General features: G+C 46.4%; 1 protein-coding gene across 3 annotated transcripts; it reads right to left on the reverse strand.

The window, feature by feature from the left end:
• Positions 1–244: 244 nt before the first annotated feature.
• Positions 245–10,712, reverse strand: LOC106827948 (acyl-coenzyme A thioesterase 1). 3 transcript variants are annotated; one of them, XM_014836126.3, is made up of 4 exons: positions 10,071–10,712; positions 7,571–7,773; positions 5,352–5,727; positions 245–2,043 (listed from the first exon to the last, which is right to left on the reverse strand). In XM_014836126.3, exons 1-4 carry the CDS (start codon positions 10,525–10,527, stop codon positions 2,006–2,008), a joined length of 1,074 nt encoding a protein of 357 aa, XP_014691612.3. In that variant the 5' UTR covers positions 10,528–10,712; the 3' UTR covers positions 245–2,005. The 3 variants fall into 3 exon arrangements, with proteins under 3 accessions (XP_014691612.3, XP_070370121.1, XP_070370120.1); XM_070514020.1 differs by having other exon boundaries at positions 1,875–2,043; positions 5,352–5,420; XM_070514019.1 differs by lacking the exon at positions 245–2,043 and having other exon boundaries at positions 4,997–5,727.
• Positions 10,713–13,751: the final 3,039 nt, after the last annotated feature.

Raw genomic sequence — 13,751 nt, forward strand, 5'->3', positions numbered from 1 at the left:
AGAAAGGCAGAAGAACCTTTACTGGCTTACATAAATCACAGATATTACTGATTTACGCCATCAGCCGAACAATGTTTCAAACCATTTGAAACAACTGTAAGACAAAAGGTCTTTTATGTCTCTGAAAAGTAAAATACGTACTGTTATAGCAGCAGGAAAAAAATTTCTTGTCTTTGTAAAAGTACAGTGTTCGTTGGTTAGTGACCAATGGCTTCCTATACAGAGATGCTAGGAAATAAATTAACTTTGTGACTTGTTTTTCTTTTAAAGTATAATCTAGCTGAACTATAATCCTCTTTTTCTTTATAATATTTACTTTCAGGGGTTTTGTTCTTTTTTCTTTCTTTCTGCTTTTTCTCCTCCAAATCCCCCCAGTAGTTAGTTGTATATTTTTTAGTTGTGGGTCCTTCTAGTTGCGGCATGTGGGACGCCGCCTCACCGTGCCATGTCCGCGCCCTGGATCCGAAGTGGAGAAACCCTGAGCCGTGGAAGCAGAGAGCTCGAACTTAACCACTCCGCCACAGCGCCGGCCCCTATAATCTGCTTTTAAACTGTGTAGAAGTGACTCATCATGCTCAAAGAGGAACTTAGATTTCCAGCCTTAATGTTTCCTGAGTTAACAGGGAAACGGTCTGAGATCTACACAGAAATCAATTTGTAAAGATAATCAATTATGAGTACTATTGTCAGGTATTTTGCAGAATGTCCTTCAGTTTGTGCTTGTTTGATGTTTTTCTCATGATCAGACAGGGGTTGTTGAGAGGAAGACTACAGAGGCCAAGTGCCACTGTCCACACATCAGATCAAGGGTACAGCAGTGCCCCCTTATGTGCAGGGAATACATTCCAAACCCCCCCTGAATGGGGATGCCTGAAACCGTGGATACTACCAAACCCCACATATACTATGTCTTTTCCTGTACATGCATTCCTATGATGAAGTGTAATTTATAAATTAGGCACAGTAAGAGATTAACAACTACTAACGAAACAGAACAATTATAACAACTGTCAACTTAGAAAAAAGAGACAACTGCAAAACAAAATGAGAGCATTTATTTGGGGTCTTAGAATTGCAATTGGGGGCCAGCCCAGTGGCGCAGTGGTTAAGTTCGCACATTCTGCTTCTCGGCAGCCCGGGGTTCACCAGTTCGGATCCTGGGTGCGGACATGGCATCGCTAGGCAAGCCGTGCTGTGGTAGGCATCCCATGTATAAAGTAGAGGGAGGTGGGCATGGATGTTAGCTCAGGGCCAGTCTTCCTCAGCAAAAAGAGGAGGATTGGCAGTAGTTAGCTCAGGGCTAATCTTCCTCAAAAAAAAAAAAAAGAAAAGAATTGCCACCAGGGAATACAGGTTCCAGCAGCCACAAAAGTGTCCCCCTCAGGGGCCGGCTCTGTGGTCGAGTGGTTAAGTTCGCACACTCCACTGCGGTGGCCCAGGGTTCGGATCCTGGGCGCGGACATGGCACCACTCGTCAGGCCACGTTGAGGCAGCATCCCACATCCCACAACTAGAAGGACATGCAATTAGGATATACAACTGTGTACAGGGCGGGGTTTGGGGAGATAAAGCAGAAAAAAAAGAAAAGATTGGCAACAGTTGTTAGCCCAGGTAACAATCTTTACAAAAAACAAAAAAGTGTCCCCCTCAGGAATAAAGGTCATGAGTTTTTATTAGCAAAAAAGCAGAGCCCAGATCAATTATCTCAGTTCTTTGTTAGGGAGGGTAAATTTATGTCACAGTTGATTGGCTTACTCAGGGATATCTTGTTGCTACCCAAAATAGTCTATTTTTTTGCACAGTCCTTCAGAAAATCCTTTCTCACCAAATAACTCTCTTTTGGCCACTGAGCAAGATCAGCACAGTTCCGTATCTTTTAAACAAGATGGAGTCCAGGGTACAAAATGGAGTCACTGTTGTCAACTTGTTTCACACCAAGATAGTGTAATAAAAGTTACGTGCATGTGGTCTCTCTCTCTCTTCAAAATATCTTCTTGGAGCGTCCTCACCCATCTTCTGTGATGATGTGAGATGGTACAATGCCTGCGTGATGAGATGAAGGGAGGGGAATGACGTAGGCATTGTGATGCAGCGTTAGGCTACTATTGACCTTCTGAGGACATGTCGGAGGAGGATCCTCCGATTCTGAATCGCAGTTGACTGTGGGACTGAAACTCTGGAAATCGAAACTGTGGCTAAGGGGGGACTACCGTACGTGGTGTCCACACGATTGATCACTGGTGATGTTAACCTAAGGTAGTGCTTGCCTTGTTTCCTCATTGTAAACGTTCCTCCCCGCCCCACGTTCTGTCCTGTACAATTTGGTAGTGAGTAAGCACAGGTGCCCGACTTTTGACTGCTTTATAGGTTTCAGGATTTTCTAAATTTTCTACAATAAACATATATTACCTTAGAAAAAAGCCATAAACTCCCAATTTTAAATCCTACCTATTCTTCAAGTCTCATCTGAAATGCCACTTCTCTTAAGTCCGCCCCACCCCTCCCCCAGACTGGATGTGGTTTCACCCACCCTCCTGCGATACTGTCCCTGTGGCACATTTTTTCCGCTGTTTCACCCTCACGCTGAAAGGCTGTTTAGCCCCACTCGTTTCTACCTCCACCTTCTATCAGAAGGGGTTACAGGAGGGGCTGCTCTCCTCCGCCTCCTGCAGGGCCTCGTCTACAGAGGACATGGTCCTCTACACTCCTAACATCTGTCTCTTTCTGTTCTGCCCCAGAATCGTTGAGGATGCCCGGTATTCCAGCAGGACGAACAGTGAAGAAGTTACTTTGGAGAGTATTCCTTAGACCAGTCTGGAGCTTCCTGCTGACGTGTTGAGGAAGGCATGCAGAAAGCATAATCAGTAGTGCAGGGAGAGCACCACCTACCCACGATGGCATTCCTGGGCATGGGGGGAGGGGGCATCCTTGAGCCCACTGAGGTTTGTGGTGACCGAAAAGTAGGTGTGTCACATTTACTTCACGTAAAAGAACAATCTTCTACTCTTTCATAGCCTTTTGTTTGTTTGGGTTATTTTTTTTCTTTTGCTGAGGAAGATTTGCCCTGAGATAATATCCACTGCCAATCTTCCCCTTTTTGTATTTGAGCTGCCGCCACAGCATGACCACTGACAGAGAAGTCGTGTAGGTCTGCACTGGGAACTGAACCTGGGCCGCCAAAGGGAAGCATGCCAAACTTAACCACTAGGCCACAGGGGCTGGCTTGCCTTTTGTTTCTTTTAGCTCTCAAGTTTCTTCTGTCTCAGTCCTGACTAGGCAGAGCCAAAGACCACCAGCCTCTAGTTAGTACCCTTAGTAAAGAGCTTTCTTCCCAAGAAATGTTATTTATTTAGGTGCTATCTGAATCTGAGGCAGGATTCTCAGTAAAGTAGCAATTTAGAACATTCAATGATAAATCAGAAGGGGAATGGAGATATAAATAATATGAATCATAATCCATATAAAGGCAAAAAAGCTCTAGTTGCCATGTTTACATCTTAATAATTGTCCTGTTCTTTTTCTATACTCGTAAATATGTCTCGCAATGTTATTTGTAAATACCTTCTTGAAGACTTCTAGAGTCCAGAAGTTTAATCTTATGGCCCCTGGAACGTGACCATCAGTTTTTAAGCCCCACTAACTAATTACATGAAACAACCTCCTAGGCTATAATGCGCAATATATGACTCTGAATTTTCATTGTTAGGAAGGAGGGTTTTAAGTGACTTTGCCACGATCTTCTCTCTTTGCTTGAACTACTGTCAACAGCTGTCAGTGACTCGAGCAGATTACTTTTGCCTTAAAGTGCTGTGGCCGAGAGCCTGTGCTTGCACACGTTCTTTCACTTGCCTCACAGAGATGTTGAGAGGATTAAATGATTGCCCTAAAACAGGTGCCCTGGGAGCCTCACGTCCTTCCCCAACAGTTCTTTTCCTTCCTGGACTAGAAAGCTCTGTCAGTTCCACGTGTTGCTGTGGCAGAAGTTTTGTGTTGGGTAGAAGGTGCCCCTTCCACCACTTATTTGTTTGTAAAACCAATATTCCTTTTTAAGTGACATTTATGCAACAAAACACCTTGTTTAATGGCATAGATGCAGGTTCAAGATAACATCTGAAAGGACACATGTCAAGGTCATCACTAAGGTTACTGTGGGGAGGAGGATGATGGTAGTGACAGTAGTCAAAGCGTTGAAAGGAGACTGTTTATCTGCAGCGTTAATATCTGTAATGAACTGTACTGATCGGGAATGTTGCAATATTTAACCCTTAACAGAAGTTGTTTATACTTAGAGCTCTCTTTTCACTCCTGATATTGTTTATTGGTATGGAAACTATTTGTCATAGTAATGCTATTTAAAGGGAAAAGAATAAAAACCCAAAAGGGTTCTAATAAGACCCCAGAGGAACTATCTTCAACTGATATTCCTTAGCATATATTAGGGTCTCACCCTGAAAACCTTCAAATACAGGCGTGCCCCTTTTCTGAGGGGAACACATTCCAAGACCCCAGTAGATGCCTGAAACCGTGGCTGGTACTGACCCTATATGTATTATGTTTTTTCCTCTCCATAGATACTTATGATAAAGTTTAATTTATAAATTAGGCACAGTAAGAGATGAACAACAATAACTAATACTAAAATAGAACAATTATAACAACATACTGTAATAAAAAGAACCACAGATCTCAGCAACCTCAGCATACAATTTTTTCTCTTTTCCTATTAAGTTGAGAACTTCACCTTTTCACTTAAAGGAAGCACATTACAGCTTCTCTTTGGCATATCTGAATGTGCAGCATCATGACTCTTGCATATTGGGGCCGTTATTAGGTAAAAGCTCTGTGATACTGCAGCGGTCGGTGTGATAACCAAGATGGCGACTAAGTGACAGAAAGTTATTACAGTGTGGATACCCTGGACAAAGAGATGATTCATGTTCCAGGTGGGATGGAGCAGGATGGCACAAGATTTCATTACACAACTCGGAGCAGCAGGCAATTTAAAACTTATCAATTCTTTATTTCTGGAGTTTTCTATTTAATATTTTCAGACCATGGTTGACTATAACTCAAACTGATGAAAGTGAAACCATGGATAAGGGTCGACTACTGTAACTGGTTATATTTTCAGGAGAGTCACCCTAACTCTTTGCCACCCAAGTGTTTGTGGAAGAAAGCCTGCAGCTGCTTCCACGCATCCACCTGGGCCATGGCATGAGCCCTGGGCTCCCCTCCCCAAATGACAGGACGGCCCACCAAGGTGTGCATGGAAGCCGGGCACATGGGGAAGTAAGGAGGCTCTATGTAGTGCCCCGCCCCTGGGTAACAGATGATCTGGGGCCTCTCCTTACCATGCGCCTGTAAGCGTTTAGAGGCCTCACTGGCATAGAATTCACTCTTCCAGTTGTGGTCATCCTGACCTACAAGGAACAGGAAGGCACTCTCAGCCCTTTCCACAGGAATGAAGCTCTTCTGGTCGGGTCCTTCCAAAGGGCTGTTGAGGACATCCAAAATGTCTGCAAAGCCCTCACTGGTCACTTTGAGTCGCGTTGGGTCGACGCCTACAGGGGGCAGAGTCTCCCCCTTGTAGTGCAAGACCCCTCCAACATTGGCCACAGAGCCATTGATTATGACGGCGGCAGTGATGCCCTTCAGGAATGAAGCCATGGAGAGGCAGAGATCGCCCCCCTTGGAAATGCCAAGCAGCCCAACTCCTGGACCCTTTACCTGAGAAAAGGACAGAGGAAAAGGGAGAATGAGTCCATGATCAGGGCAGTGTGAGGAGTAGTGCCTGGAATTAGAGGTCACGTGGAACTGAGCCTGAATCTGGGCTCTGCCATTTACAAAGTTTGCAACCTTGGGATATTTACTCATCCTTCCTGTCTTCCTTTCCACAATTTCTCCATCACCATTCCTGGTGACTTCCACAACCATGTGGAAGATCCACTAAATACTTTGGCCTCTCAGTTCCTTGACCCCTAATCATCTTTTTATCTAGCCCACCTCAGCCACACACTCCCATTGTCATAACCTGAACCAAGTGATCATCTCCAGAATCTCAGCTTAAGCATTCTACTCTCTGATCACCATTTTAAGTAATTCCAGATTAGCCATGCTAGACTGCCTATCAACACCTCCTTGAAACCCTGACTACCACTATTTCCACTATCAATACCTCTGTCATGTTCTCACTTCCCACCTCATCCAGCTTAGATGTCAAGCCTCATTGTTATTAGCACTCCCTTGCAAAAACTCTAAACTCCTTGAATACCTCTCTTCCTTTGGTCATACGATAGCCTGGAAAAGTGCTAGCCCTGGTGAAATCCACGTGATCATTTCCTCTAGGCCTGCACTGGTGCAAATGAACATTGCTGGAGCAAAAAATACACATTTGTGCCGACAGGTCTTACTTTCATTTCATGATGACAAATTTGAAATCAGCATCCATATGGCCCATGGACCCAACCACACTTCACTGTTATGTTTGCTCTCCGTGTCTCCAAAAGACCATTCCACACCTTCTCCCACCTCCTGAAGCCCCTTCAGCTCTGTTCTCCCTCACTTTCAGCTCTCCATCCTCCATGGAGAAGACAGAAGCTATCCCGGAGGAACTCCTCCTCCTTTCCCCTGCCAGCTCTACTGAGCTCCACATGAATCAAGTTCTCTGCCTTCCCTCCCGGTTCCAAAGGAGTCCCTCTGTTCTCATCAAAGGCCACTCCTCTGCTCGGCTTGGGATCCCATCCACTCTGATTCTCCAGGACCTTGCTCCTGCAAATGCTCCCTCTCTCTCTCTCCCTCTCTCCCCTTCATAACTTTCTTCTCTACCGGCTCATTCCCATCCGTGCACTTCCGGGTCTAGTACGTCTTCCATTTTCATAACAGTCCCTGGACCTCACATCCACTCTGCCCTAGTTTTCTACTCTCTTCTCAGTAAAGTTTGTGGGAGAAATTGTCTGCAGCTCTTCTCTTTCTTGTCTTCCATTCTCTACTTAATCCCCTCCAGGGTAATCTCGGTTTGCAACATGCGGCAAGGACTGCTCTTGTCACATTTATCAAAATCTTGTATTCCAAATGGCCATTTAATTAACCTCTCAACAGCAGTCTTTCTTTTCTCGTGGCTTCTACAATAGCATGCTTGACTGGATTCAAACACTTATTCCTCATAAAAGTACTAGGAATTAAGTGATATTATTATCCAAATTGTTCCCATTTCAACAGGCCCCAAGGTCAAAGAGCTAGTAATTGGTGAAATCAGAACTCAAATTTAACTTTTGTCTATCTACAGCTTATGCTGGCCCCACGACGCCCTGTCACCTTTTCTAAGAGCTCCAAAGCTTCCAGACACCGTCAGCTCTGACTGAACTGTAAAATAGGCAGGGTTTTCTTCTGATCCTCTGCTACCCTGAGCCTAGAACCCTCAAAACATCTCCTAGTTCCCAGGTTCTGTGGCCACCAGGTGCTTTCTTTAAAACTTACTACTGTTCTCTCAGAGGGGGCACCGGGAAGAGAGGGTTGTTCACACACACACTTGAACCGGGTACTCTAACACACTTCCTAGAGAAGTTCCAACCTGAGGGTGACTAAGCAGGCAGTTCACAGCTTCCTCAAAGTACTCCAGGTGGAGGCTCTCCATGCTCTTGGGGAGGTCGTCATAGTTGTAATAGGCCAGAGCCATCACAGCAAAACCCTTCCCAGCCAGCAGACTAGCTCGATATTCCAGAAGGCCACCTCCAGCTCCAAAAACGTCCACAATCCCAGGAAAGGGGCCAGGTTCTGTGGAAGAAACAAAACACCAAAACGAACTTTTTCTGAAACTCTTTGCAGTGGTATCAAAAGCCATCTGTTGCCCACCTGGTGATGTCAAAGTTTTCTGTTGACAATCAGAAATGCTGGAAGACCTCTGGTCTTCGAAGGTCCAGACAGCGGCACAGGCTGAATCCACGTTCCCCTCTACACCCTGAGCCTCAGAGCCCCACACTTCTTTACAAGGAACATGTATTACTTTCTGATTAAAAGTAATTTACATACAGACAACGAAAACAGCTAATCATTGTCCCCCCTCCCAAAGTGAGAATGCCAAATGCCAGGAGGATATGGAGCAACTGGAACCCTCATACACTGCTGGTGGGAATGCAAAATGATACAGCCACTTTGGGAAAGACTTGGCCATTTCTGATATAGTGAAACATATACTTACCATAGGCCCCAGCAGCCTCACTGCCAGGTCTCCACCCAAGAAATACGAAAACTTGTGTTCGCAAAATGGTGTATGCAAGTGTTTGTAGTGACTTTACTCATCTCCAAGGACTTGAAACCCAAATGTCCTTCAAATGGTGAATAAATCAACGAACTGTACATCCATATAAGGGGGTCCCACTAAGAAGCAAGAAGGAACTATTGATACTTGGAGCAACAGGAATGAATCTCAAAGGCATTAAGCTAGACTCAAAAGGCTACATATTCTGTATGACTCTATCTACTGGCTATTTTCACCATTTACATCAAAGTTTGTATTTAACAGGCCACACTTAAAGAATAACACTAAAGCAAACCCTTTCGACCCAACACTTTCAGAAGTCACCCAGTACTAACCCCTGAAGCCCCCTGAGTCCCTGGGCCCCTTCCCTCCCTGTCCCCTCTCCTGGATTTCATCATTCTCCTCATTTCCTTCGCAGGATTACCACTTCTATGTGTACCTTAGTATTTTGCTTATTTTGCCTATTTTTTGAATTTGATGTAGCTGGAATCATGTTGAACGTGTTCTCGTGGGATTTGTCTCATTTCACACTGTTTGGAGAATCGTCCATGGTGACTTGCAGCTGCCGTTCAGTCACCTGTGCTGTAAACGTACCTCCGTGGAGTCGTCAGTTCTGCTGTTGATGGACATTCGGGCTGTTTCCAGTTGGGCTCTTACACACAATACCTCGTGGTGCACATGTGCCAGGAGTAGAATGACCTAGTCAAGTTTCTAGACCAAAACAAATTGTTTCCAGGAGGAGATGAATGACTATATTCCTTTTAGCAGTGTATGCGAGTTCCTTTTCCTCCACATACTTGTCAGCAATTGGTAAGGTTAGACTTCTAAATTTTGGCAAATTTTGACGGTGTAAAATGTACTGAGTGGTTTTATTTTCCATTTCCCTGATTTCTAATGAGAATAACAATTTTTTCATTGGCCACTGGCTTTTTTTTTTTTTTAAAGATTTTATTTTTTCGTCTTCTCCCCAAAGCCCCCCGGTATATAGCTGTATATTTTTAGTTGTGGGTCCTTCTAGTTGTGGCATGTGGGATGCCGCCTATGCATGGCCTGATAAGCAGTGCCAGGGCGGCACCCAGGATCCCAACCGGCGAAACCCCGGGCCACCAGAGAAGCACCCGAACTTAACCACTCAGCCACAGGGCGGCGGGCCACTTGCTTTTTATGTAACGGTAAAATTATCCAGGAACTTCAGATTTCCAGTTGATAGAAAGAAGCCGTCCTCACTCATGCTGATTTTCTTAAATACTCTTACATGTGGGAGTTACAAGTAAAGTCGAAAAACAGAGAAAATTAAAAAACAATTAAAAACTTAAAACTACCCAAAAAAGTGTTTTAAAAAAATTACAGCCGTCTTTTCCCTTTCCTTCCCATGTTTTCTTCTTAAAATTACAACTGTCTTTTCCCTTCCCTTAGGATGTTTTCTTTTTTTATGTGTGAGGCAGATTGTCCCTGAGATGACATGTGTGCCGATCTTTCTCTATTTTGTATTTGGGATGCCGCCACAGCATGGTTTGATGAGCCGTGTGTAGCTCCACCCTGGATCCGAACTCGGGAACCCCGGGCCGCCCCGCAGAGTGGATCCACTTAACCACTAGGTCACCGAGCTGACCCCCTAGGATGTTTTTTAACCGGCCTCTCTGTTTCGGATCAGCAGACCATCTCCTCAGCCGGCCTACATTTCACGCCTGCGTCCTTGACAGTGTAAGGCCCCAGGGACCTCCAGAATGTTGGAGCCACCTCCTTCCTCTCGGTAGAAGCCAAGGAAACAGGAGAAAGACTGGCTGATAGAATAGGGAAGCGGGGGGCTCACCTGGCGGCAGGAAGAGCGTGGCGCGCACCCGGCCCGCGCGCACCGGCTCCCGCCGCACCCCGGGCCCCAGGAAGGCGCGCTCGTGCACCGCCCGGCCCAGCAGCCGCCCGGCCTCGGGCTCGTGGCCGTCGAGCACCTCCAGCTGCACGGCGAACGGCGTCTGCACGTCCCGCTTCACCAGCCGCAGCAGGGGCTTCTCGGGCTCCAGGGCCCAGAGGAGCCCCATGGGCTCGAGCCCCGCGAAGCTGCCGCCCAGCGCGGGCGCGCGCTCCAGGTCCAGCTGGCCCGTGGCGTCGGCGCGGTAGCGCGCGTGGGCCCGGAAGAGCGCGCCCTTCTCGTCGCGCAGGGACGCGCGCAGCGTGACCGGCTGCCCCGGGGCCAGGCCGCGCACGGCGATGCGCACGGGCTCGTCCCAGAGGCAGCGGCCCGCGGGCTCCACGGTCACCGTCGCCGCCATGCGGATCTGCGCCGGAAAGGGGCGGCCTGGCTCGGCGGAGTCACGGGTTGGCGGGGCGGCTCTCCACCCCGCTGGGAAGCAGGCGCAGTTGGAACCTTTGTCCTTACTCCCTTTGGGCCGGCAGGAGACACTCTCTAAGCTGCTGTGTGAGATCGCCTAGAGTGGGGGCCAATCCCCTCGCGACTGAGTGGGAGGAAGTGTCTGCCAAGATCAGAGTTAATTACCAATCCTGCAATCCAATGTGCAAGAGGGTCAAAACAGAGGTACAGCGACTGCTGAGAGCTAATGGGTTCGGAAAAATACTGGCAGTTCCAAGAAGCGAGTTATAAAAATCATCCCAGGTAGTTGTAATTCGGGTGATCAGTGGAAAAACGTAGTCCTAATCCCACCCTTACCACTCAGTCCTTTAACAAGCCTTTTTCTGAGAGCCCAGGGTTCCTAGAATGTCTTCCAAGCAAGTACAGGTTTCTCCCGCTACCGGGAGTGTCGCTTGAAGGCCACTTACCTTGTAGGAAAGATCTACATTAGTACCTGCTTTCGCTAAGGCAGTGGAATCCGAAGAGGACTTTTGCGTTTATGAAAAAAGGCACCAAGTGAAAATAGCGTCCAGCGTTTGTCTTCCAGTGAGCCCATACAGACTCTGAGGAGTCGACCATCTGTCCTATTTCAAGCCTTCCTCAAAAGTCACAGCAGAAGATGAACCTCCACCGACCTGCGACAGCAAAGCAGGCAGACACAGAAGAGGGTGTAGACGTTAGGGACCTGCCTGCCCTGATGGATTCAGACAGTGATGGGACGTTAGTAGATGACCCTCTTCCTCTCTCCTACACCCCTGCCCCTCCCACCAGCCCAACTTGGGACACCTCGGCCCAACGTGCCATCTGCGTCACCACCACCTCTCAGCCTTGCAGTGTGCTCACTATCTTCTCGATGCCAGTAAGTGTCTACACTGCTTGATTTCCACCGTATATAGGCTGTGTCCTTATCATGTCATTTCTGCTCTTACTCTACGTTAGTGTTATTTGGTATGATTTGGTAGATTATTTTTTGGGGTGTGGAAATGCTCAAAAGTTATTCCCATATGAATTAATGGTAGTTAGTTCTTTGCTTTACACCATTTTGGCTTAGGAAAGGTTTCACAGGAACGCTCTACTTCTGGATAGTGGGGGGAACCTGTAGATGTTTATGGGAGACCTAGCGGGTTCCAGTTTGACCCTGCTCCTTAATAGTACACTGCCTTTCAGTTATAAATTCAATATGGAAAGGCTGAGCTTCAGAAATGATTGCTTCTGGGACCCCTCTGAGCAGTAGGCTGTTGAGATCAGAAATGTACTGGGATTGGAAAATGGGACTTGTGGCTGGATGTTTTAATTATTTCAGAGGTTGATTCTAGAGAAGGTGTAACCTTACTGACTGCCATCCTAATAATGGTGACACATGGAATATGTATGACTGATAGGCAGTCACCCTCTGAATTTATGAAAGTCCAATGAAGCAGCTTATCTGACAACCAATCTCAGCCTAGCTGGGGTGCAAAAAACCATCCAAGGAAGAAAAGTTGTATGTTCCAGGTGGTAACTGGAGTTCCTGTGGTTTCCCTTACTGTCCCCTAGGAATCTTATCCAGGATAAGCACAGCTACAAATAAAGACAATTGAGCTCCTGTCTTGGCTTGGTCTTCTCTGGGATTCTTTTACATAAACACAGAATACAATGGGATGCCAACCAGTGTTGGACTATGCCTCCCAGGTACAAAGATTACCTTCAAAGGGCAACTATTGGACTGAAAGTTGACTTATCATAGCAACTAAGAAATAAGGAAAGCAGAATGACACCTTCAGTGTGCTGAGACATAATAAGTGTGAACCCAGAATTCTATACCCAGAAAATAATGAGGGTGAAACAAAGATATTTTTGATCAAACTAAGAGAGTCTGCTATCAACAGGTTCTCACTAAAGGAAATTCTATTCACCAATACAGTGACAATGTGGCCCTAGGACCAGCAGCATCAGCATCAGCATCACCTGGGAGCTTGTTAGAAATGCAGAAGCTCGGATCTCACCCCGCATCTACTAATTTGAAATCTGCATTTTAACAAGATCTCCAAGCCATCTAGGGGTACATCAGAGTTTGAAAAGCAGTGCTGTCAAGTGATTCCAAATGGAAAGTATGAGATTCAAGAGGAAAGGAAGACTCTCTGGTAGATATAGAAAATATATGAGTAAATCTAAACAATCATTCACTATATTAAAAAAGTAATAATAATGTCTCGTGAGGTTAAACAAGACAAGATAGACCTAACGTACATGAGAACAAAAGCCTATCAGTCAGGAGGGAAGCTGCTGGATTTCAAGTGTTCTGAGGGTCTGGTATTGTTTAGAAGGAAAGCAAAGATATTAGTTAACTTGAGACTTTGGTAAATTAAGCAGGTACGTTTACATTTCTAGGTTAGGGGCCGGCCCGGTGGTGCAGCAGTTAAGTGCACACGTTCTGCTTCGGCCGCCCGGGGTTCGCCAGTTTGGATCCCAGCTGCAGACACGGAACCGCTTGGCATGCCACGCTGTGGTAGGCGTCCCACATATAAAGTAGAGGAAGATGGGCACGGATGTTAGCTTAGGGCCAGTCTTCCTCAGCAAAAAGAAGAGGATTGGCAGCAGTTAGTTCAGGGCTAATCTTCCTCAAAAATAAAATAAATAAATTTCTAGGTTAACCAATGAAAGACTACGAATGAAATGCAGTCATCTCTCAGTATCGTCTGGAAATTGGTTCCAGGACTCCCACGGCCCCACCCCCACCCTGTGGATACCAACAGCCGCACATGCTCAAGGCCCTCAGTTGCCCTCCATATCTGCAGGTTCCTCACGCCAGGAAGGAAGGCCATGCATACAACTTCTGCACTATGGTGGTAGGCTGGGGGCTGAAGGAGAAAATGACAACAGAGGCACGTAGGTTTCCTTGTCACCAGTTATTGGCAGACGATGAAACATCAGGGCTTGTGCCATGCTATTCCCACATGACGACACACCCAGGCAGGAATAGATCAGAGCCTGAGATGTTCTTTTTTCTCTTCTAGTTGTTTTCCAAGAATCTGTGTGCTTGCTATTTTGTGTTAGACAAATCTCTGTTTACCTCTCCTGAAATGAGGGTGGGAGGTGATCTTGAATTTCAGCCCGGACCCTTGAAGCAATTCAACTGCTAAAGAGAAAGACTGAGAGCTGAGACAT

Source organism: Equus asinus, chromosome 7 (assembly GCF_041296235.1).
Source record: "Equus asinus isolate D_3611 breed Donkey chromosome 7, EquAss-T2T_v2, whole genome shotgun sequence".
In the NCBI taxonomy this organism is placed as follows: Eukaryota; Metazoa; Chordata; class Mammalia; order Perissodactyla; family Equidae; genus Equus; species Equus asinus.